Raw genomic sequence first — 23,708 nt, forward strand, 5'->3', positions numbered from 1 at the left:
CACGTCTGACTTTGAGGAGCAAAGCTGAGGGCTCTTATCTTCCACCCAATTTTCAAGCCATTTGGCAGGAATGCACACAGATAAAAGTATCAGAAGCCAGGATTAATGATGTCATATAATGATTATGAATTAAAAGAGGGGATTGGTTTTGAAATGTGTTTGGTGTGGTTTGGGCCAAAGGCCTTAAAAGGTTCTGCATGGGCTTTGCAGGGTATCAAAGGAGCTTGATATTTGAAGGCTACACACAAATCAGTTTGGGGGGTCATTGCTGTCTCTGACCAAATGATGTGTTTGGGCAATAAAAAGCCTTGCCTTGCCTTTCTTGGGCATACATTACTGCCCCGGGCCCTTTCGGGGTGTGCTGGGAGGGAATGCTGCTATGGACCTTGCTGCAGTAACGCACCGTGAGCACGGACGGGTCCGTCAGTGCAGTGCGGTTTTGCTGAAGCTGCCGGTTTCCAGCCCCCGGGTACCTTGGCCTTGTGGTTCGCGGCATCTTGCTCACGCAGCCTTCTGCCTTTTCTGCCGGCCCCTCTCCATAGGTCCAGTCAGAGGAAGTGCAGCCTGGGGAAGCCGGACCAGAGGGAGCTGAGCGAGAACCTGGCAGCAACGCAGGGCTTGGCCCACATGATAATGGAGTGCAACAGGCTCTTCCAGGTACGTCACTGGCTGTAGCCAGGCACAAGCCCGGAGCAGGGCAGGGGTGTTCCCACCCTGGCCAAGGCCATGACACCCTGACGGCCTGCCTTGAGCAGCAGCTTGGGGCAGAGCCCTGCAGACGTCCCTGCCAGCCTAGCAGAGCCCGTGATCGCTGCGAGTCCTGCTGAATCCAGTACTGAGAAAATTAACGTCACTGCAGATTTTACCGCAACTATTTGTAAAGGCTGTGAGAGCATTCCTCCAGCTCTCCCTCCAACCCCCAACTGCTGTGGCGGGGCTGGGGGACAACCTAGGTAGTACCTGTGGGACAGGGGCTGCCATATGCTCCTGCAGGGAGGCCCTGGCCAGGGTCAGCCATCTCTTCTTGTGGGAGCGGGCTGAAGCTGAGGTTTTGCTGCCTGGGCTTGGCTGGACCAACAGCCATGCCTGTGCCATGGACCCCAGTAATCTGGACCCGGACCTTGACCCACAGACTGACTTCCCAGCTTGACCACGGCCTTTCCTCGTCATTATGGACTTGCCCAGCGATCATGAGACTGTGGCTGACCCTGGTTGCTGTCGCTGGACCTGATCTTGACCTCCCTTGCTGGCTCACCTTCCTGGCTCAACCTCGGCCGCATCACCACCAATGGATGTGTCTGATGACCTGGACTCTTGGCTGACCCTGGCTGCCACCTCTGGCCCGGCTCAGGTACTGTGGGGCCGGGTGGCCACCCCGCCAGCCCTGTTAGAAGCATAGAATGGTTGGAAGGGACCTCTGGAGATCATCTAGTCCAACCCCCCTGACAGAGCAAGGTTATCCCACTCGACTCCTGGCCCCTTTGCCCCTGGGAGCCGCCAGCCCTTGGTGCTGCCATCTGGGGCCTTCTCTCACAGCACCATGGCTGGGCCAGGGCCGCTGTCCCATGGCTCCCCTGAAGGGACCCACGGCCCTGACCCAAGCCCCCCCCGCACTGACACCACCCCCCCCTGCCCCCAACCAGCCCCTTGCTTCTGAGTGACACCCACCCCCAGCCCATCTCGCCATGGCATCCGTCCCCAGCCCAGCCAGGGCTCCTGAGTGACCCCTCCACCCCAGCCCAACCCTGTGTCCCCATTTCCTCAGCGATCGCCTGAACCCCTCTGCCCGGCCCCTGGGGCTGCCCTGACGCCTGCCCCGCACCCTTCCGTCTGCCCTGGCCCCACGGGAGCTGGCCCCGTCCCTGGCTGCATGGCGCCCCCGAAATAGCTCTGCAGGGAGCTGCGGACGCCCTGCACGCTCTGCTACGACCAGGGCACTTCACAAGCGCTGCCACCACCACCATGAGCTGTGGGGCTGCCCCTCGCTGCAGGGCTCCGGGGCCCTGCCGGCACTCGGGGACCGCCTGGAGGGTGAGGGCTGGTCCCCCTCTGATGGAGACCTGGAGGAGAGGCCGCAGGCAGCTCAGCGGGCAGCCTCGGCCATGCCTGCGCCTGGACACACACCCGCCGCTCTGGAACTGCACCCTGACGCCTGGCCCTGCCTGGTCACTGTGGCCATTGCTGGGCATCACTGGACTGCGGCCGATGCCATTACCAGCACTGAACCTGACCCTGCCCAGCCTGGCCTTGGCACTGATGGACGCACCCGCAACCAGGACCCTTGGTTGGCCGCCACTGCCATTCCTGGGCTTGCCCTGCATCTCCCTCAGGTACAGTGGGATGGGGTCCTGGCTGGTGAGGTGCTGCCCAGCCCTACCATAGAATCATAGAACAGTTCGGGTTGGAAGGGAGCTTAAAGACCATCTAGTTCCACACCCCCCCCCGCCCTGGGCAGGGACACCTCCCACAGGTTGCTCCAAGCCCCGTCCAGCCTGGCCTTGAACCCCTCCAGGGATGGGGCAGCCACGGCTTCTCTGGGCAACCTGAGCCAGGGGCTCACCGCCCTCAGAGTGAAAATTTCTTCCTGATACCTAATCTAATTCTGTCCTCTTCCAGTTTGAAGCCATCACCCCTGGTGCTGTCACTAGATGACCTTGTAAAAAGTCCCTCTCCAGCTTTCTCGTAGGCCCCCTTCAGATACTGGAAGGGGCTCTATGTCTCCCCGGAGCCTTCTCTTCTCCAGGCTGAACACCCCCAGCTCTCTCAGCCTGCCTTTATAGCAGAGGTGCTCCAGCCCTTTGATCATCTTTGTGGCCTCCTCTGGACCCGCTCCAACAGGTCCTTCTGATGCTGGGGGCTCCAGAGCTGGACACAGCACTCCAGGTGGGGTCTCACCAGAGCGGAGTAGAGGGGCAGAATCACCTCCCTCAACCTGCTGGCCACAATCTGCTCCCCCATGGTGCTGTGCCTAGCGCCCCGGCCCTGCGTCTCCCCAGCTCCATGGTGGGTGCCCCAGAGGGGGCTGCCCTCCTGCCTGTGCCCGGCCCAGCCTTGGGAGGAAGGAGGGCATGGCCACGGCGCCGGTGCGTGCGGAGGAGGTCAGGTAGCACAGCATGTGGTTTGGGCAGCTGGTGAAGCCCCCAGCGCATACGGCTGTCATGCTGCTGCCAGCGTGGCAGCAGAGCTCACCCTGGTTTTGTCTGTGGCCATTGTTCAGCCAGTGTCGGGAACGCACGTTTGCACTGATGTGTGCGTGTGTGCCAGACACATGCCCAGCAGGTGCTGCCCAGCTGTCATAGCCCAGCCCTCCCCAACTGCCTCTGGGAAAGAACCTGGGATATCAGATAAATAGATAGATGTATCTTTTGTATCTATGAACAGATGTATTTGTACCTATACACACATGTCAGTGAGCACCTAAATCAAATGTAACACCTACTCTCTTAATGGTTTAAAGCCTCATTTCTGTGCTGCTTTACGTCGCACAGCGGAGCTTCCAACAAATCCCAAAGCAGAGGCAGGAGCCACAGCCCCACTGCCTTGTAATTGGCCTTGTGGCTGCTCCAGATCGATACGCACCCAGCAAAGAAGCTTGCCAAGTCTGTAGGGATTCAAAACATTGCTGCTGCAGGGAAAGGCATTTCCCTTGGGCCGTCCTCTGAGGGAATGCAGTTAATTGATCTGCTCCTCCAGGTAAAACTGCTGCCTGCCTACAGCAGCACTGCTGGCAGCTGGCGGTGCTGCTCCCCCAGCATGCAGCCTGACACGGCTGTCCTCTCGGAGCCGCTCGGGAAGCCACCCATTTTTTCGAGGGCTGGTACAGGCCACCCGCACAGGGCAGTGATGCGGGTGCGTGTGTTTTGTGTGTGTTTGCTTGTAGGAGGCACACCTCAGAACCTGTACTCCGTTGTCCTGGTGTGTTACATTGAAGTTCGGTCCTTGAGTGTGATGTTTGTTCTCTTTTGCAGGTACCTGACTGTTGCCTTGATCAGCTCACTAATGACTTCCATGAGACAACCATCCTGAGCACCAGGGCCTCGCACTGCTGGGCTGGGATGAGACTGCTTGGGTCCCTTGAGAGCTCGGTGCTCTGCTGAGGGATGCCAGAGATCTGCTCACCAAAAGCCAGCGGTCTGCTCACACCTGGCAAATAAGGTAAAGAGGCTGGTGGGAGTCATCAGGGTAAGGCTGGCTCTGGGAGTGGGTGACTCTGTGGCTGGAGGGCTTCCTGGGGGTGCTCTTGGGTGTTTTGAGTTCTCAGGGCTTAAACTCTGCAGACCGAAGGAGAGCAGCCCTAGATGTGGGTCTGTGGGGTTTGGTTCCTGCACAGAGAATTGCTCTGAGCAGTTCCCATGACCCCTCGTCTGCCTCTGTACCTGCAGCTTCTGAAGCCATGCTCCCGTTCTCTCCCCTTCTTACTTTCCTTCTTCCCTTCCCTCCCCTCCATCCTCTCCTAAGGGGTACTGCTCCCCTACAGCATCTTCCCTCACCGCAACTCCACCCCAACAGACACAGACACCTCCAGTTGTTTAGTCCCTTTATTGTCACCCCGCAGGGCACAGCTACATCCTCTGCACCGGCTTAATCCCCAGGATGTCGAATCCTTTGGCCATGACGGTGGCAGTGGCTTCGCACAGCAGCAGTCTCCACATGTTGACCTTCACGATCTGGCCTGCAAAACACCACGGAGGAGCTGGAGCAGCTGCTCAGAACAATTAATGCCGCCTTCCCCCGGGGAACCCCATCCACTCACAACCTGGCCCTGTGGCTGGGCACACTGAGCCCCCTCCCATCCTCCCCAGCCCAGGCAGACTGACCAGCCGTCGTGTTTCCAGGTACCTGGTTGCTCGCAACTCTCTACTCAACCTGCCTGCTTCACAGGCAGATGATGACACAGGCTGTGCCAGGCACCTTCAGTCCTCCGCCATGGACCACAGCGTGACAACGGCCTTCCCAGCATAGGGAAACACCTCGCAGATTGCCTGTACCGTGGTATGTGACACAGGCACATGCACCCCCCAGGCCAACACTCACCACTCTGCCTGTCTTTCTCAACGCAGTAGCAGTTGTCGTAGAACTCAGTGAAGGTGGTGGCCAGCTCATAAAGGTAGTCACAGAGTGTGTGCAATAACAAGTCCTCCAGGATCTTCTGCAGGATCTCAGGGAACCTCAGGATGCACTTGCCCAGTTTCCACTCCTTCTCATGGTCAAGGATGAGGACCTCCTCCCTGGCTGCCTTCCGCAGCATCTGCTCATCAATATTGGCCAGGCGAGCAATGGCCCTGAAATGGTCCAAAACACAGTCTGCTTGTGAGGGTCCCACTGCTGAACCAGCCCAAGGGCCAGCACAAGCCACCCGCTCATCTCCCCATTCACCCAGTCCTGGGTTGCCAGGAAAGGAACGAGCCCTGGGAACGACAGGGAGGCACTGCCTTTGGAGCGATCCAACAGGGCCCTGCAGGGAAACGGGGAGGGATGTGCTCTGGGCACATGGGATTGGCAAGGACAGCCGATGCCGCCACGCAGACCAGGGCTGAGGGTGCCGGAACAACTGTGCGGGGTACGGCGACACCTGAGGTGAGCAGCTGCTGAAACACAGGCTCGCCCCTCTGCAACCACCTAAAACCTCTAAGGGAATTACCAGAAACTCCCACAGTTCCCTCCCTGCTAGCTAAAAGCCCGGGATGCACGTCGCACAAAGGAGCCCTGTTCCAGATAGCAGAGGACGCCATTTCTGTTGACAAATAAAATCTTGCCTATGGCGCATACCAGTGTGGCTGGCTTCTCTTACCAACCACCCCTAACAGCACTGATGCAGCTAAGTCACCCCCTTCCCCACATCTCCCTTTGCAATAAAGATGCAGAGAGCATCAGAGACCAGCTCCAAGTGACTCCCAGCACGCTCAACCCACCTGATCCGTGTGAAGGCATACAGCAAATATGCAGCTGTGTTTCCTCGGTCATCCAGCATCTTGTCAAAGGAGAATACATAATCGTTTAGTCTGTTGTGGGAGAGATCTGCATATTTAATGCATCCAAAAGCGACAGACGTCTGGGCAGCTTTCAGCTCTTCTTCCGTGAGGACCTGTTGCAATTTCAGAACAGGTTACAGTCATGAGGAAGAATGCTACGTTGCCATCACAAACCGCAACACGCAGCCTTGGCCACTCAGCATGGCTCAAGAGGAAAACCCAGGCTGCTGAGGGGATTTTACCCACGAGGTTCACTCCCACTTTTCCACCTTGGGATACCAGATAACCCCGTATCTGCCCCTCACTTCTCCTGCAATCAAATGGCACTGCGCAGGTTAAGGCTGACTCCATCGACTCCTGAAAGCCTGCGGGACTTCTGTGCCCGATGATGCCACACAGGTTTTACACTCATACTGTGCTCCTGCTTCTTACAGACTGCGGGTAGACGTAACGAACACGTGGCCCTCCTACTCTTATAGACCATTTTGGACAGTCCAAACGCTCACAGAACCCCTCTCTGGTAGAACAGTGCCCTGTCAGCCTGGCAAAGCACTCTGCGTCTGACTCATGTGAGCCCTTGAGACTTTCAAGGCGTTTTTTTTCTGTGCTTCCTCATGTTCCTGTTTAAAAAGGGACCTTTCACCGTCACCGTACACTGCACAGCACCAAGGAGCTGCACTTCCCAATTCCACTGCTTTACACAGTGCTTGGTCAGAGTTTGGTCCTTCCGTTCCATTCCATGTCCCACACCGTCCAGGGCCATGTCCCACACTCCAGGCCATCAGGATCCAAGACAGACAGAAATCTCATTAAGCAACAGGCTTCCAGCAAAGTCAGACGCAGCCTCCAAGGGAAAGGGTGAAGCCTGATGCCAAAGCCCCCTGCAGATCCCAAGCCATCCACCGCCAGAAGTCACTGCTAGCCCAGCAGGCCAAGGCTGCAACTTTATATTCTACCACCACCTTCTGCATCCTGGGGGAGTCACCGCTGTGCATCACACCAATGAGACCTCATGGTACCCATGCGTCCAGCTGCCCTGCCAGGCCCAGTTCTCCTCCCCCCTCCTCAAGAAGCTCTGCAGTACCGGCCAGAGGCCAGCGTGCTGCCTGCAGCTCCCATTTTCTCACTGCTATGTACTCAGGGATGCTCTTTCCCCATGACAGCAACTTGCCCAAACTGCTATCAAACAATCACACTGGTTGTGTACAAAACCCATGGCATCTCCTGGGCGGTTTGGCAGTGTCCATATTCTCAGCTCACATACAGAATGCAGAAACTTTAAGTTTGTGAACAAATCTGGGAAGTTCTCAGGAAAGATAAGCAATTTGTCAGAACTACCTTGTCCCGTTCCTTGTCTTTCAGCTTGTCCATGGCGCGTTTCAGCCCCTCTTCCAGCAGATCTATGAGACGAACTGTATCCCCTGAACGAGTTTTGAACTTCTTCCTGAAAACACACAGCCAAAATGATCTGCGTAAGAGGCAAAACACTCCCAGAAAACATGAGAATCTCAGAGAACACCCATGGGGTGGGTGGGGAGGGGTGACTAGAAAGGCTCCAACAGTCAGAACTGACCCAGTTCCAGACATTAGGAATACCAGTGCCAGACCCCTGCCCAGCCCAGCAAGTCACCTTTATTTTTATAACAAAGCTACAGCAGAACCACCCAGTCCGCAGTGGCATGTGACCGTCAGAGCGCACTGGTTTAACCACACCTTCACAGAGACACAAGAACAACTCTGGAGCACAAGGGCCTGGCTTACAGACCAGGACACAGAGGTCCTTTTCCCAACGTTCGTTTCATCCACCATGAGGCAGACAGACAGTAATGGAAATCACAGCCTTTACCACTGCCATCTCCCAGTATTCACATCATCTTCCACTGCACTTCCACCAGCCACTCCCAGTGCCCCTCCCCAAATGCCAGGCAGCAGAAGCCAGGCCCAAGGATGAACCTGACCGCTATGGTCAGGTGACTATGTGGATCAAGGACCATGACACACAATGAAGTCACACAGTTACAAAAAACAGCATGTATGCGGTGCTTTTTTTTTTGGCATGCCACATACATACTTGTCAACAAATAAGAGCAAACCTTCTGCATTCACCCAAACATCCTCTTCAGAGCACACAGAGAGGAAAACCTAAATCCCAAGACTTACTTGTCTTCTCCCAGCACCACTCCAAATGCAGCATGGGCCACTCTGGTTACTTTGGGATCATACCAGCCGATCATCTGTCCAGCTGCAAACACTGTTTGCAAATGCACTGACTGCAAGGAACAAATACCAACAACTGGTTCTCAACCCACTCCTCCAGGTACGGTTTTCTTCCCAGCTTTACTTCCTTCACAATGCAGCTTTCACAATGAGACTTAAAATCTTTCTAGCATCACAGAAAAATTCCACTTCAGAAAGTTCAACCTGTCAAAGAGTTTTCCTGGCTTAGAGAAGCAGCAACTGGCAAACTCCCATTGCTGCTTGGATTCAGAGCTGACAATCTTGCATTTCCGCAGGAAAGGAGGGACCCAAGTATACGCAGTACAAATCTCACTCCAGACCTACTGAGATTTAGGCTTCACCCGCCTCCAGTGGTACCTGAGTCTCTCCCTAATCAATCAGTTCTAGGCGCTCTTCATGGAGACCGCCAGCCACCAAGCTAGATTCACCCTTACGCTCCTAAGGACAAGAGTAAATATACCCCACTAAAAAACCTATGGCGTTCTGCCTATGTTACTCTTGCATCTGTCATTTAACACACTTTCTGACGACCTGTACCGGCAGTGTCAGCAGAGGTTGGCATACTCACCTGGCCGCTATCGACAACATAAATAAGGATATCAGCCTTCTCTTCACACAGCCTGTGTTTAAGAGCAGCTAAGTCAGATGTGTCGTATGTGTAACCTCCATCTGATTTCATGATCGTCAACGGGACAGGGAAACCTGGGACAAATACGATCTTCCGGCCATCATCAACCTGGACAAATCCTAGAAAAGCAATGGAAAACATTCTGTGCTGTACGGAATGGGGAGGTTTGTGGGCCAGCATAGGCAGAAACATTTGCCTTCCCAGATGCTACCAGAAAGAAAAATCCATGCACTCACATTATCAAATAATGGCTCAAAATATGAAAAAACCTAAAACAGAACTCCCTCACCAACCAAGTCATGTGCTCTACTGCACTTCCAGAGCTCACACTATGCACAAGGAAGCGGGTATGTACAGATCTGGCCTTACCAGAAGAGAGCAAATTGGATTTAAAAACTCCTGTCACTGGCATCCAGATGCACCTTTACAGCCACAAAAACCGCATCACAAAGTATGGCATTAAAGGCAACAGAAAATCTACAGAGATGCAATGAGGACTTTGCACAAAGTCTTTCAGAGATAAAGCTAATCAGAACTCTTCAGATGGTGAGATTCAAAAACTGCCAAATCCAGACAGGAAACACATAAAACCAGACTCTTGTCACACGCCATTTGGCTTCTTGCCAGTCTCAAAGTCAACATGATCCAAAAATGCCACCGTCTTTACAGAATTTCTCAAAGTTCCCACACAGGCACAACATTAAGACCAGGAATTCTGTCATATATCGCTCCTTGACTAAGGATACAATAAAATCCAGTAGTACCTCATGCTATTGCCTATAAACATCACAGGCAAAGTGCTTTTGGTGTCAGCAAGAAAGATTCAAGCTTTCTGAACGAAACATAGAAGAATCAATTCTCCTAATGCTTCTTTGGGAGGAAACACCACAAAAGATCCACTCGGGGAATGTGGCTGAGACAAAGAGCAAGGGTGGGGAACGTGCAACTTCAAAAATACCAGTCCTAAGTCTTGCTCCAGAGGAGCGAGGTTACCTCGCTCATCCTGACAGCTGCAGAATTTCTGACTCTGTGACCAAAAGCCTCACCTTTATCTTCAAATTCTTTCACAATGTCTTTCATCATCTCGTGGTAGAATGATTCTCCTCTCTCTATGAGTGTGATGTCCAAGCAGTTGTAGATTTTTTGGAACTCTTGAGGAGGGAAACAGAACAAAGTACTTCCATTAAATGCACGCAGTGCGAATTAGTGGCATATGTTTACCAATGGGGACAGCAAGTCCCTAAAGGCATTCTCCATCTCTTGGTGAAGCCATCAGACTAGGACTCAGGAGACAAAAGATTTATCCGAAAGCCTCCACAGACAGCCCGGTACTTTGGTTGTACCGGCTTTTTGCTTTAAGCTACTCATAGCAGTGCGGCAGTGATTTTCAAAAGAAAACTAGAGGATGGACATAAAGGTGAGGAAAGCCACACTGTTCTACTGCTGAGACATGTTTCTGGATCTGGCAAAGTCACCTTTCCGCGACACGTCACAGATCAGTTCCCACGCTTTGATGAAGTCTGGGTTTTTGCTCTGCAGCAGCACCACACATTGGTAGGCACGTTTCTTAAATTCCTCCTCTGTGTCAAACCTCCTCTTGGATTCCTACGGTAAAACACACCACATGAAAAAGCACCTCTTTCTCCCCTGAAACAAGCTAACACTCATAACAGGCTCTCCAAGCATACTCATCTCAAAGGACAGAGAAGCGGCATGCTTACAGACTCCTTTAATCGTGCCCCATAGGGACAACTCAATACCAGATACCACAATTAATTACCCAGTGGCACGTTATTGCAATAATCTATTAACAGCGATTCAATTCTTTTGTTTCTCCAAGACTATGCTGCAATTTGAAAAGCTGCTCAATCTGCTTTTCAGATGTTAACATAAATATCGCATTTATTTGCTACAAATACCTTGTAAAAAGCTTGGAGATCCCCAATGGGAGGAGAAACAGTTAAGTAATCCGGAAATTTGTCTTGGAGGTGAGCAATGAGCATTCCAAACTGGGTGCCCCAATCTCCTAAATGGTTTAACCTTGAAGCAATTGAAAAGCACAACAATAATGATTTCTCAAACATATGCTTTAAAACACGCGCATTTTAAAAATATACATTCTGAAAGAAGAAATACCCATAATACCAGAAACCAAAAACAGGCAAGCCCCCCCCAATTTCACTGCAATGAAGCTGCTGCCTATCTTGATTCCTAACCCTGCTACACTTCCTCAGCTTAGTATCTTACTAAACATAAAGGATTATTTGTTATGTGTTTATAAAAAAATCCAAACAATACGGGCCAAAGCATGCCAAACAACCCCACCCACCCAAAAGAAAATTCTCACCTCAAAACATCATAACCTGCAAATTCGAACAGTCGGCACATACTTTCTCCAATGATGGTAGACCGCAGGTGGCCAACATGCATCTCCTTTGCAATGTTAGGGGATGAAAAATCCACCACCACCTTCCACACAGTACCAAAGGAAGAAATTAATAAAAGGCAGCAGTCATTATCACACCCCACGTGTTTAACCTAGGTTTTGTTGGGGGTGGGGGGCCAGCAGGGGGGTACAAGGCTCGCTGCCACTGACGGCTGACACTCTCTTTGCTGCCAATGGCACAGAGCAACAGAGGAAGCCCAGCGGGGACACCAGAGCAGGCTTCCAGCTTGGGGCTCTGCTGCATCCACCCAGCAGAGGGTCAGCCATCACTCCCAGACCAACCCTGGCACAACACACCATCGCCGGGAGCCCTGAGCCTCACCCAGCAGAGACCACACCAGGTACACGTGGCTTACGCCACAGCCCCCACTCCCTCAGTCCCATCCCATTTACTCCGCTGTAACAACCAGCTGACGTGGATGTCTGCTCAACAGATCACTTCACGGGGGAATTTCAAAGCTACCTGCAGTCCATGGTGTTTCATCTATATGGGAGCAGGCTGCCTAGTGCTCACTGCCCTACCTTTTTCCTTTTGCCCACAGCCGGTGGTTGAACTCCATTTATCAATAAACTGCTCAGCTGCTTTGATACAAAATCCTTTCTCAAGTGGACGTTGATAAAACCTTTAGAGGAGAAAACAAGCAATGAGTGCTGGCATTGCAGAAATGCCTCAAGCCATTACTTGTTGCCTTCCCTCTTGGATTTCTGTTTCCTCACGTCAAGGACAAGAACATATGAAATTAGCTTGATAAAACAAAAGCATTTTTCAGCAACAGGACAACAAAGCTGTCACTAGAAGACAATTTCTGTTCCCGGATTACAAGAGTCTGTTTCACACCTCTATAGCCTTTACTGTAGGAGTTAGATTCCTCAAGCTAGTCCACTGACATAACTCTTTTTTCCACACTGTCACTCAAAGCTGAATTTATAAAAAATTTTTTTAATGAGAAAATAAATAATCTTGCCAGAGTTTGCAGAACGCAAACGAAATCCTGCTTTGTCTCCTTTTTTTAAAATTAATATCCTAAACCCTATAGTTACACCCGGAATAATCCATGCTTGTGGAACGACCCGTTTTACTTCTCCTGCTTCACCGAGCTAATGAACAAGCTTCTGCCCAAGCACTTGAAGGGCTGTGCCATGTGATTTTTGTGTTTACGCTGCAGCCCTAAGGAATATGGGCCCCTGTATTTCTTCCTGGGTCACAGCGATAAAACAGATGCAGCAATTAATAACCTCCATGCTACTCCAGCATCTCAGTGCTGAGAGGACAAGCTCTCCTCAACATGCAAGCAACAGCGAGAAGGGCATTATCGATTTTTGCTGTGATTTCATGACTGTTGCCTGATACCCATCACCAATATTTGAAGGGGGAAAGCTGGTCCCTTAAGGATCACTGGAAAAATTGCTAATCAAAGGGCTCAGGATTGCACTTGCCAATTCTAATAGAGAGGCAGATTTGCTGCTGCTGCACAAGTCTGAGCACTACAAAGCTCACAAAGACAGAAGCAGCTAATACACCCCATAACTGCGGCTTTAAATCACAAAATAGTTGAACTCAACTCAGCTTCCCATATCACCATCCAGTCTAAAACCACCATATCAGCTTTAAAACATAAAGCGTGTAACATGAAACACGCTTACCAGGACCGGCAATTTCAACCTTCTCAATGCATTCATTGGCAGGAATATTTTTTGTTATTTTCTCGGCGATTTCCCTTGGGCTAACCTTCTGTTCCTTGGTTTTGAGCAGTATCTGAAACACAACCAAAAGACCAAGTAAAATTCAATCCTCCAAAACAATCTGCATAGTGAAACAGAAAGCACAGATACTGCGGCACTGAAAGATCCTCATGATCCTCTAGCTTCGTAATGTGGAGACACACACAAAGAAAAACATCTTTAGCAAATTTTACAGATTAGAACAGCTCTGTCTATGCAGCAGAAGTCTAATTAGACCCAATACGTTCACTCCCTTTTGCTAATGGCAATTAAAGGGTAGTCCCTACGTCAAAAGAAAATCTTCCAGGCTATTTTTCAAAACCCGTTAAATGGTTTGGCAAATCTGTATTTCTCCAAGATAGTAAAAGGGACAAACTCTTTAAAAATCAACACAGTTGGCAAAGCCCTTCACATCGCCACAAAATCTTGTTCATCAGTCTCACAGCCTTCAGCTCTGCCAGCCTTCATACTTGGAAGTTTTGAACTGTGCTTACAGTAGATGCTGAGTGTGGTTTCAGAGCAAGTCTGCTGATTTATGACTAAAAGCAACCAAACCAAACTGCCTTCAGTCCTACCTTAGGTTCAAACTTAATAAGCAAACAAATAAACAAATAAATAAAATGCAACAACCCAAGCAACCAAAGATAATGCTAACACTGTCCAGTTTTCTTCAAAGAGCATCAGAGAAACTGCTAGTAAAGTGGCTCTTCTTCTGCCTGCAGGCATAAACGGCCCACTGTGAGGAACTCCAGTAACATGACGCAAGTTCACATGGCAGAATTGGAACAGTTTGGGTTGGAAGGGACCTTCAAAGATCATCTAGTCCAAAAGTTCTCTGTCCATTCCCAAAGCACCCTCTCACATAGCTTTTCGCAGACCTTAGAAAAACACCCCTTAGGATTCTGTGAGCTGGCCCAACCTGTCCCTTGCAAAATACTACATTCACGCTGTATAAAATGACCACAGCTACTTCCTTCTGAGCACATGATTTTCCATTCTTACTGTGACGTGTTTGAAAACAATCTATCACCTCACGCTCATCAAGGCCATGAAAAACACTCCATTTAGAATTTACATTCTCCACTGCTTGCATTTGATAACTTGCAGTCTGCTGCAAAACGTGACTTCTACTTAAGCTTCAGCTTCCTGTTTAACCTGTCATACATTCGATCATAACAGGATCCCTACAAGATGGTAAGCACTTAGAATGGGCAAGAAAAAAAACCCTCTGTAGCCTTTAATGCTACCTAAAGTGCAAACTACAGGAAAAATAAATGCAAAACCAGATTACGGGCATGCTATACCAGATTACAGGCTTGTTATCTGAACCATTCCCGAAACAGTCACCGTACTCCTATTACTCTAAGGAGCAAGCAGAGCTCCTGGCTCAAACCCCAGGCATTAATACGCTAACGAGCTCCCAGGAACACAATACCCACTTGTGAGGGCTGTTTCCACATCGCCGCATTGCAGGGAGAGGTTGCTGCCCGGCACGTACCAGTGCTGCCCCGAGTCAGCGCTCTACCTGCTCCTCTGGCGGTCGCGGTGACCAGTGTTCCAGCTCTGCACAGGGGACACCCCGCAGGAGCAAGGCTCTACGGGGAGACCTGCATCACAGTCAAGTCCCTAAAATGCAGGGCGATGGCAAGTACCTACCTGCTGCTCTCAGAGGGAAATGACTGCGCTGCATCCCCCGGCTCTGCTGTGCTGATATGCTCTGAGTGTGCTGCCTGTGTGAGTATTGCCAAGCTCGGGCCCAGCTTAGCCGGCGTGCCCTTCCAGGGAACAAACTCTACAGCCAAGCCCAGGATTAGGAACCCAACCCTGGCTTGAAGGGGACCGTTCAGACATCGAGTTATGTGAATAATGCCAACACTGAGCCAAGACTGCTCGAGAATCCCAACTGCGACTTAATTGGGGTAAAGCAGCGGTCAAAAAAAATCGCAAAGCTCAGAAAGCCCGTGTCAGTGCAGTCACCCAGGGTGCTCCTCTGGCGGGAGCCCAGTCACAATATGCTAACGAGACCAAGGGAAGATGACACATATTTGTGAGGGCTGTTTCCGCCTTGGCACTTCAGCCCAAGAGCCTGCTGGCTAGCACGTATCGATGCTGCCCGGGAGTCAAACTCCTTTGTGGCAGGAGAACAGACAGAGCGGCTGCAGATGACAACCTGGGAGAGCAGAATCCCCATGCGTGTCGGTGCAAGTTCAATGTCAAGATTAGCAGTCTAATAGATTAATAAAGGTAAACTGACAACAGAACACTAAAAAAAAAAGTTGCTTCTGTTGAGATTGCAAAATAAAAGGTCTGTAATTACAAAGAGTCTATCTCTTCACTCCAAGGCATCAATGCATTGAAAGTCTGGGCACTTTAGCACCTCAGCTAGAATGCACTACCTTCTTTCTCCCCTACCTCCTGGTTTGACTTCAGCACAGTCCCAGCCCACTGAGCAACTCCTGAAGTGTCTCTTAGTCTGTTTCGGTCCTCTTTGGCCAAATATCTTCCAGAAAGCAGCAGTACCACAATTTTCAAAAGTAACTGCCAGGTTAAAAAAACCCACTCCTTCCTTTGCACACACCTGTAAAGTGGAACCATTCTTACAGTCACCTGAAAACCTCCAAGATCAGAACACCGTAACAAGAAAAAACATGTTTCCTGCCTTTTGCTCAGTTAAAAGAAAACATAGATGCCACCAACCATACATGTGGGGATGCCCACACAGCCAACCCTCAGCACATGCTTGGATAACAACAGGCAGTTAGATAGGAACATGAGCACAAAAAGTTGCAGAATAGCACACTCAAATCTGCCTGAAAGAGCATTTGTCACGAAACTGAAAATGCTTAAAGGAATACAACAACAATCAGCCAAATTCAGCTGCAGCCAGGGAATTAACAAGAGACTTTTGAAACAAAACAGTCAGCTAGAGCAGTAGGAAGGACGGTGCCTGAGCAGTAGTCTACGCCTGGCTGGACACTGAGAAGGTGCTCCATGCGCACCACAGCCTCAGGCCCGACAATGACCCGTGCCATCGGATGCCACGTGTGGCCCGCTCTGCTCGCGGAGGGCAGTTCAGGATGCAGTGTGCAGGGACCCGGGCGCGCAGGGCAGCCCTGGGCCCTTCTCGCTGCCGTGTGCGTTAGCGGGCGCTGGGAAGCTGCAGCACCCACACCAACAGGAGGTGTGCATGGCGAGGGAACCCCCGCTCCTGGAGACGGGGTGTGTGTTTGTAACCTACCTGCCCTCTGAGAAGGGAGGGTCTGCACATAACTCTGTGCAAACGTGTGCGGGGACATCATATTTTCCTGGCATTACAGAAGAGCGCTCAGAGATTTGTAGGTGTTTATCAACATGTTTCAGCTGTCCAAAATTGTCAATTATTGTTTTGCTGATATTGGTTCCAAACATATAGCTCACTAATTGGTAGTTAATTGCACATCGTTAGGAGATCAATGCAGCACTTGGATCCCACCGTTTTTCTGTGTGACACACACATGTAACTCATACCAGTCACCAAAAGAGAGGTTTAAAGGTCTACTCTGTAAAGGCCAATGCTTCCCCTAAAATGCCATTTGATAACTCACTGAATTCTCAGCCTGGAGGCATGCAACAAGCCTGACACAGGTCCAATATTGCACCTCTCACTGTGCTGTCTATCACTTAGCTTCCAACAGATGACATCCCTTCCAACAGATGACATCCCCATTTTTTCTTCTCTTTGCAAGATGGTTCAGATTTACCTGTGTTATGCCCATGGCGCTGTTACACTGGTAATCCCCAAATTTGGGCTGTTGACTTGGTGTCACTACTAGTGGAGGGTTTTCCAAGTCTGGGTAGGCAGCCCGAATAGCAGCTCCAAAGATCTCCTGAAGACGGCTGTTGATATTAATCATGCTTTTTGCCGTTTTACTTCTTTCCTCTTGAAGGCTCTGAAAAAACAAAATCCAGAAGGCTAAATTCACAACATCTGAGGAGCCGTTACCTCCCACTTTTTTCCTTGACTGCCTGGCAGAGCACGGCTGACAGATTTGGCTGACACCTCTAGGCACAGGAGCAACATATACAACATAAAACACATGTGATTCAAGAGCTGCTTCTCCCTTTGAAGCTCCCCGTACAAACACCTCCCCTGAATGCAAGGCTGCATTACTCCACACACCTTGTCAGTGATGCTAGTAGAGACCTCAGCTGGGCTGCCCGCTACACGAACTGCAAAGACTTGACGGTGTGGGCTCATTAACCTACTGAAATTTTCCATAAAGTAGGGTTCTGTTTAAGGAACCAAGAAATATCTGATGTGCTACCAACAATTAAGGTGCCAGAACGCAGAGTGACCATGCTGTCGCACATGACTAGCTGTAACAAACTGACATCATTTATTTAGCTTGCCTTAATGAGAACAAAACCACGTGCTACGGCATTAATTCTTTATTCCCTTACCTTTTGAAGGAAATTTAACCGATACTTAAGTTTTGCGTTTTCGTCTCGCAACCCTTCCAAGCTCGGGGAGATTCCCAAGCACCCAAAGTTCTTCAGGCGGTCAATTTCTGCAGTTAACAACTTGATCTCGTTTTCCTGAAAAGCAAATTAAACTGTCACACAACAATTACTGGGGGGGAAGGGGATTGAAGGCGAAGAGCTGCAACATCTCAGATAAGATTCTAGTTTTGCCTCATAAAGGTAACAGCAATGACATGTAAGTTGAGTACTTCCAAACAATGCTTAAAGGCGTTTCTATTTGTGTCAAAAACAGGGAATCTGAAACAGTCTTAAAAAAAGTCAGTGAGATAATAATCTCATTAATATCAAGGCAGAAGTGCAAGAAAGACAACAGGCCATGCCAATAAACGTATTCCCAAAATAAGCACTTTCTCCATCTTTTTAAATCTAATAAATACATCAAATGGTTTGACTCAAAATTCCCTGAAGCCGTCTTCAGCCGGTTTCACCATCTCATAGGCCACAGCTTCTCTTCCAGAGGAAGAAACCACAATCACTCACGCAAGCCCAGCAAGCTCAAATGCCGGCTGGAGACAGGAATGGCAAGAAGTAGAGCGTGCTGCTTCACAGGGGAATTCATAGGGGCATTGCTGCAGCGTGCACTCATTTCCACCTCGCCACACAACCTTTCCTTCCCTACCTTCAGTGTGACTTCTTCCTTAAAAACTGACATGAGGCATTCAAGAGCAATCAGGAATTTGAGGTGGACCTCTATGCTCCAAATAAACAAACTTCCCTGTGCCCCTCCAGACTTCACAGCCCGGGACAGAGGCAAATGCTTCAACAGGCAGTCTGAGCCCAACGGTTGCAGCAATTTTCCTCACCCCATGGCCTAAAGAAACCAAATATCTGAAACTTTATCTCTGTTGTCCATCTCTTACCCGCCCCCACAACAGGCTCTGTGCCCATCAGCCACAAACCTGGCTCACAAACGGAAGTCTGGAGGCTATTGAAAACGTAAGCGACTCAATGCCGCAATGGAGGGAGAGGCAGCTACAAGAGGTGGCGAGCACTCCCTGCTCTGGTGCGCCAGCCCCTCGCCCGAACCATTCAGGCTCTCCCCCACCAGGAGGCAGCTCCGGCTATTACTGTTGTCAAATAGGCCACCAAATCTTATCAAAAAGGGTTTATTTACTTTGTTGCTCTTGAAACAATCAGAACATTTAATTAAGGAAAAAAACAGGCCATCAAATTTCTGGTCTTATATGTCCACCTGAACAACAGCTCCCACAAATGCCACTATAACTAACTGCAGACGCTCAAAAAAACTGAGCTGAGCCAAAACAATCTTAAGATTGGGCTGTTTGTGGAGCAAGCTCAAAGTAAGTACTTTTGAGGCCATTCTTCATTTGCACTTCAGCTTCCAGCACACGGTACAGCCTCGAGGTCTCCTCTGCTACAGGAGAACAGGATGCTTCCTGCAGGTTCAGATGTGAAGGAACAGGACTTTGAGAAAAAAAAACCCTTATCAAAACCTCTGGTTTGTCATTTAGCCAACTAAAATCATTGAACAGCACAGCTGTATCTCAAATATAACTCACTTCAAACAGTTCATCACAGATTTTCCTTTTGCAGCCTATTACTTCATTTTTTAACCCAAGAAAGACCATCCCCAAAATCCGACTTTTTCTCTCACATACATATACATACCTTCCCTGACATAATCAACAGAAAATGTATTTTTTTATTTTTGACTTTTCTTACTGGTCTGACCTGGTAGCATTTCATCTAAATTACAGACCCATTCAAAAAATGTTCAGACTGAACTTCAAGTTTCAAATAGCACAAGAGAATTTCATTGCATTACTTTACAGTTGTTTCACTGTAAGTTTAAGTAAGCATTATTGCCAACTGACTTAAAGGAACACTGGAGCAGTGACACGCATAAGTCATCCCCCACCCCCACCCCCAGAATGTGCTTTAAGAAAAGCACAAAGATATGTTGTACTCTCAGTATCACATTATCTGTAAATTCTGTGTCCACCCAGTATTGCCTCCTCTCTAGCAAAGTCACCAGCTTCAGGACAGGTGAGCAAGTCAGACCCCTAGGAAAGTTTTGCATTGAGGACAAACATTGTCCAGATCCAGAAATCAGCATTCTGCTTTTGAAATTAAAATCACAATATATCGAAGCAAACAAGAAGCTAACTTATTCCCCCTGCATTAAAAGATCTCCTAAAAGCTACAGCCACCGAGACATTTCCGTACCATTGGCAAACGTTACAGAACAGAAATTCAATTTGGATTTTCCTCCATAATCACAAATGCCTCTGGCCACCCAAGCAAAGACTCGCAGGAGGCGAGATGACCAGTACCTCACTGAAGGCTTCTTTCCACATTGCTAGACTACAAGAGATGATGAGTAAAGAGGTTTATCTGTGTGCACGGCCAGAACCCAGAAAAAGGGTTCTGAGGAGATCACCGACCCCGAGGGCAGACACCTGGCCCAAGCAGCTTTTCCCACACAAATAGAGGGTGACAACTAGTATCCTAATTGCTCGGATTCGGCCAGGAGGTAAAGAACTCTAAAACAATGCCACAGTTCAGTAAGTCTCACCTACTTCTTTCCCATGACTGCACTAAAATAGTAAATTCCCCGCACAGACACGTGCAGATAGGAGGCATTCAGGCTGGCCACATTTCAGATTTGACCAAGCCCAACGTGTCAGCCCAGAATGGCACATTTTCCTATTATGTTTTGTGCTCCTCTTCTGCAGAAAGCGCCGGTAGCAGTCTTTACGTCACTTGAGCGTGAACTGAAAGCAAAAGGTTTCACCATGGTGATCTAGCTGCCTGCCCCAATATTGCTGCTGCCATTTAAGTCTCCCTTTTTGTGCTCATCAACTGCTAATACAAAGGATGAAATGAACTTTTCGTTCAAAATTGCTCATCAGAAAAGCCTGAACTCAGCAATGATTACACTGAGTTCCAAAATTGCTGGGGTTAAGATCACAACAGCTGGGCTGAGACAGCTGCACTCTGAGTACAGCCCACAGCTCCAAAACTGGCAACAAAGGCACCCTGGTTCATGGTCCAGTCAGGAGGGGAACCCCACACACGACCCTCTTCTCTGGTGACCAGCTACAGGACACAAGGAAACAGAAAGAAGCCGTGCCAGGGGAAGCTCAGACTGGACATTAGGAAAAGGCACTTCACTGAGAGGGCGGTGGGTCACTGGAACAGGCTCCCCAGGGAAGTGGTCAAGGCACCAAGTCCGTCAGCTGAGGGAGCGTCTGGACAATGCTTAGTCATATGGTTTAGTTTTAGGTAGTGCTGCGAGGAGCAGGGAGTTGGGACTCGATGATCCTTACAGGTCCCTTCCAACTTAAGATATTCCATGATTCTATGACCCCCACATCCATAACCATATTGCTGAGCTTGCCCGGAAAAAGGTCTTCAGACTTTCACGTGTTATAAACGTGCCTTATCACAGCAATCTGTGATAAACCTAATTCTCTAGCAAATCACGTATGAATGCAAGGTGTCATTAAAGGGATATAAATTCTATATTCTTTCTGAAAAACAAACTACTATGTTAAACTACAGATACCCCTTGTAACTCCTCTCTCACAGTACCACCCAAGTGGGGAAGACAGACAAGGCCAATACACCTCTGATCTATAAAATGTGTAGCTGAGAAAAGGAAGGGAAAAGCTGCTGTTCAAGACATCAAGTTTCATCCCCTGGATTACTCTACCTGCACAGCCCTGGACATATCACAACTTGTCAGTAAAGGGTCATACCTGATGACCACCTCATGAGAAGCTGCGGGAAATACATGAGGCCATGCTGACATCTCCAAGGGCTCTTTGGTCAGCTGAGTACTAGAAATCTTCCCCCTACCTGCAAATACAAAAAAACTATAGCTTTTTCAAAGGACCAAAATCATCCTTACATTTTCCCTTAGCACATAAGAATGTCTTCCAAAGACATTCCCACTGAATTAGCATGAAACTGACATAAGCTTCTGTCTCTGGGCTTTAGTGCAATAGAGCTTTTCTCCATCACATTAAAAAAAAACCAAATACACGCACCCCACCCCCCCTAAAAAAAGAGAGAAAACAGCCTGAGAAAGCGTAGCAAAAGGGTCACAGCACCTCTCTTCCTTCTTGCCTCCTCCACAGTTTTATCTCTGCTCCTACTCTGCCAAGCTTTTTCTGAGCTGTCTCAGTGCAAAAATTAGGCACACACTCTTTGCTCTCCGTTGGGTTATTTTCCCAAAGAGCTAATGATTCCTGCCGACCAGCTCACAATGGGCTCCAGGGCTTGCTGGAGCTGGCAGCAGGGAGTAAGTGGCTGGGAGCAAAGTGATGGGTAGATTCAGGCTCAGTAATTCCACATGGCCTCCTTCAGCCTCCTGGAGTTAAAGAGCTGAACGTTGTCCCTCTTGCTTTGCTCTGGAGTGACTGAAGTTTATTTACAGACTAAATACCAGACAACAGTGATGGCAAAGGATCCAGAATACCTGTGATGCCCTTCCTCTCCTAGCACCTACAAAGGAGAAACACAAAAACAAAGGCAAAAGGGAGCTCCAGAGATTCAACAGCCAGATTTATTATGTCAGTATTTTATGGCAGTGCTTATTGTTTGTTTGAATTGCGAGTAGAAGACATACCCAATAGTTGCTTAAGAACACATGTGTAAGGTAGGCAAAAAAACATAAGCCAGAACCTCTCAGTTACGTTCTCTTGGGGCAATATACAAGAAGTTAAGGTGTAGAATTCAAAATTTTCCTAAAGCTGCCTTTGTAGTCTACTGTCAATATCAGTTATTGCCTAGGATGGACCTGGCAACCCTATATATTTTTTTTTTAATTATTACAGTCACCGAAAAGGGAAAGGGTTGTCACAATCTTTTTTCCCAACCCAATGCGCCTTATGGCTGCTGTAATCCTGCTGGGGAAAGCCAGGACTGCCATTAGCACACCTGCCCTCCAACAGCTCCTCCGAGAGCACTGCCCTGGGCTTCCCGGCCCCGCCGGAGCCGGTGCTGCCCTTCCCGAGGGCCGGGCTCCCTCCCTCCCGCCCCGCCCGGCCGCAGGGCGACCCTTGCCGGGTGAGCAGCCGGCTGGAGGAACAGCACGGAGAACCAGGGCGGCACCGCACAAACCCGTGTTTGGCAGCTTCCTGGGGTCTTTGGCAGCTTCCTGGGGTCTTTTTTGGGAAGTTTTTAGCAGAACTGCATCTTCAACCCTCACCCTCGCTGAAACGTGCCGTGCGTGAACGGCAGCCCTGACTCACGACACAGGCTGAGAAACGAGAGTGGTTTTACTCCGCTTTTCGTCTCCACAGGAAAGGAAGCGGCTGCGGAAGGTGCCTCAGTCCCCTGCCCGCCTTCTGCCTCTCCGTCCCAGACCAGCCCCCGCCTCCCCGAGCGCCCGCCGGGGCCTCGCTCTGCCCAGAGACCCGCCTGGGGCTCCAGCGGCCGCGGAGGCTTCCAGGGAGAGCCGGGCGGCCTGCCCCCGGCCCCGCTCCCCCGCGGCCTGTCCCCGGCCCCGCTCCCCCGCCGAGCCCCGGGCCCCCTCAAGGCCGAACCCCGTCCCGCACCTGCCGCGCCAACCGCGCTGCCGACTGCGCCACGCGCGCCTCCATCCTCGAGGGGCCGGAAGCGGAAGTGGCGCCGGCGGAAGCGGAAAGCATACGGGGGGGGGGGAGAGTCCGGTTAGCGGCGACAGCGCCCCGGGGCGGCGTGGAGGACCCAGGCACCTCCCTGTGGCTTCGTTAGGGGTCTCACCGCGCCCCGGCTCCCCCGGGTGGGTTTGTAACGTACAAAAAGCCATTTTGCACCTCGTTACAGGCGTTCGGGAGGGAAAGGCTCCCCCAACCCCAGTCCCGTGTGTGACGGGCCTGCCATCCAAAGGTGAAATATTTTTTGAGAAACGTCCAGGCCCCACCGGGTGTGGGGGGGTAGAAAATGGGCGTCTGGGGTGTAATGTGTCTCCCTGGGGCTGCCCAGGCCTCCTGCGAGCCACGAGGCCCGAAGCAGGCGCACCATGAGCTCCCTCCCAGGGAAAGGCAGGGAGTAGAAACAACAAACCCTGTCAGTTCCAGCCCCCCATGGGACACAGCGACGTTGCAGAGCACAGCAAGGAGGGGCTCGGCCCAAAGACACTGGGGTGGGGTTTGCAAGGCATCACGTAGCTCTTACCCAGCTATGTGCAAAATAACATTTTTCTGTAACAAACCAGGGCGCAGGTGAATTA

The 23,708-nt window shown here is 50.2% G+C and overlaps 2 protein-coding genes across 7 annotated transcripts in view; one reads left to right on the plus strand and one right to left on the minus strand.

Annotated features, from left to right (window-relative positions):
* The window catches only part of LOC134521769 (rho GTPase-activating protein 7-like), a 61,916-nt gene extending 57,226 nt beyond the window's left edge, over positions 1-4,690 (plus strand). For all 5 annotated transcript variants that reach the window (XM_063348661.1, XM_063348663.1, XM_063348665.1 and 2 more), the window contains 5 exons: positions 543-657; positions 1,133-1,351; positions 1,766-2,330; positions 3,969-4,155; positions 4,556-4,690. In XM_063348661.1, coding sequence (XP_063204731.1) covers positions 543-657; positions 1,133-1,150 — 133 coding nt within the window. In that variant the 3' untranslated portion in view covers positions 1,151-1,351; positions 1,766-2,330; positions 3,969-4,155; positions 4,556-4,690. The remainder of the gene's footprint in view (positions 1-542; positions 658-1,132; positions 1,352-1,765; positions 2,331-3,968; positions 4,156-4,555) is intronic.
* RARS1 (arginyl-tRNA synthetase 1) lies at positions 4,525-23,126 on the minus strand. Of its 2 annotated transcripts, XM_063348668.1 has the most exons (16): positions 23,053-23,126; positions 21,250-21,349; positions 17,447-17,581; positions 16,747-16,935; positions 12,929-13,040; positions 11,807-11,907; positions 11,186-11,307; positions 10,758-10,878; positions 10,314-10,443; positions 9,885-9,989; positions 8,779-8,957; positions 8,133-8,242; positions 7,311-7,416; positions 5,913-6,085; positions 5,035-5,282; positions 4,525-4,672 (listed from the first exon to the last, which is right to left on the minus strand). In XM_063348668.1, exons 4-16 carry the CDS (start codon positions 16,897-16,899, stop codon positions 4,563-4,565), a joined length of 1,770 nt encoding a protein of 589 aa, XP_063204738.1. In that variant the 5' UTR covers positions 16,900-16,935; positions 17,447-17,581; positions 21,250-21,349; positions 23,053-23,126; the 3' UTR covers positions 4,525-4,562. The 2 variants fall into 2 exon arrangements, with proteins under 2 accessions (XP_063204738.1, XP_063204737.1); XM_063348667.1 differs by lacking the exon at positions 21,250-21,349 and having other exon boundaries at positions 23,053-23,124.
* Positions 23,127-23,708: the final 582 nt, after the last annotated feature.

Source organism: Chroicocephalus ridibundus, chromosome 11 (genome assembly GCF_963924245.1).
Source record: "Chroicocephalus ridibundus chromosome 11, bChrRid1.1, whole genome shotgun sequence".
NCBI lineage: Eukaryota > Metazoa > Chordata > Aves > Charadriiformes > Laridae > Chroicocephalus > Chroicocephalus ridibundus.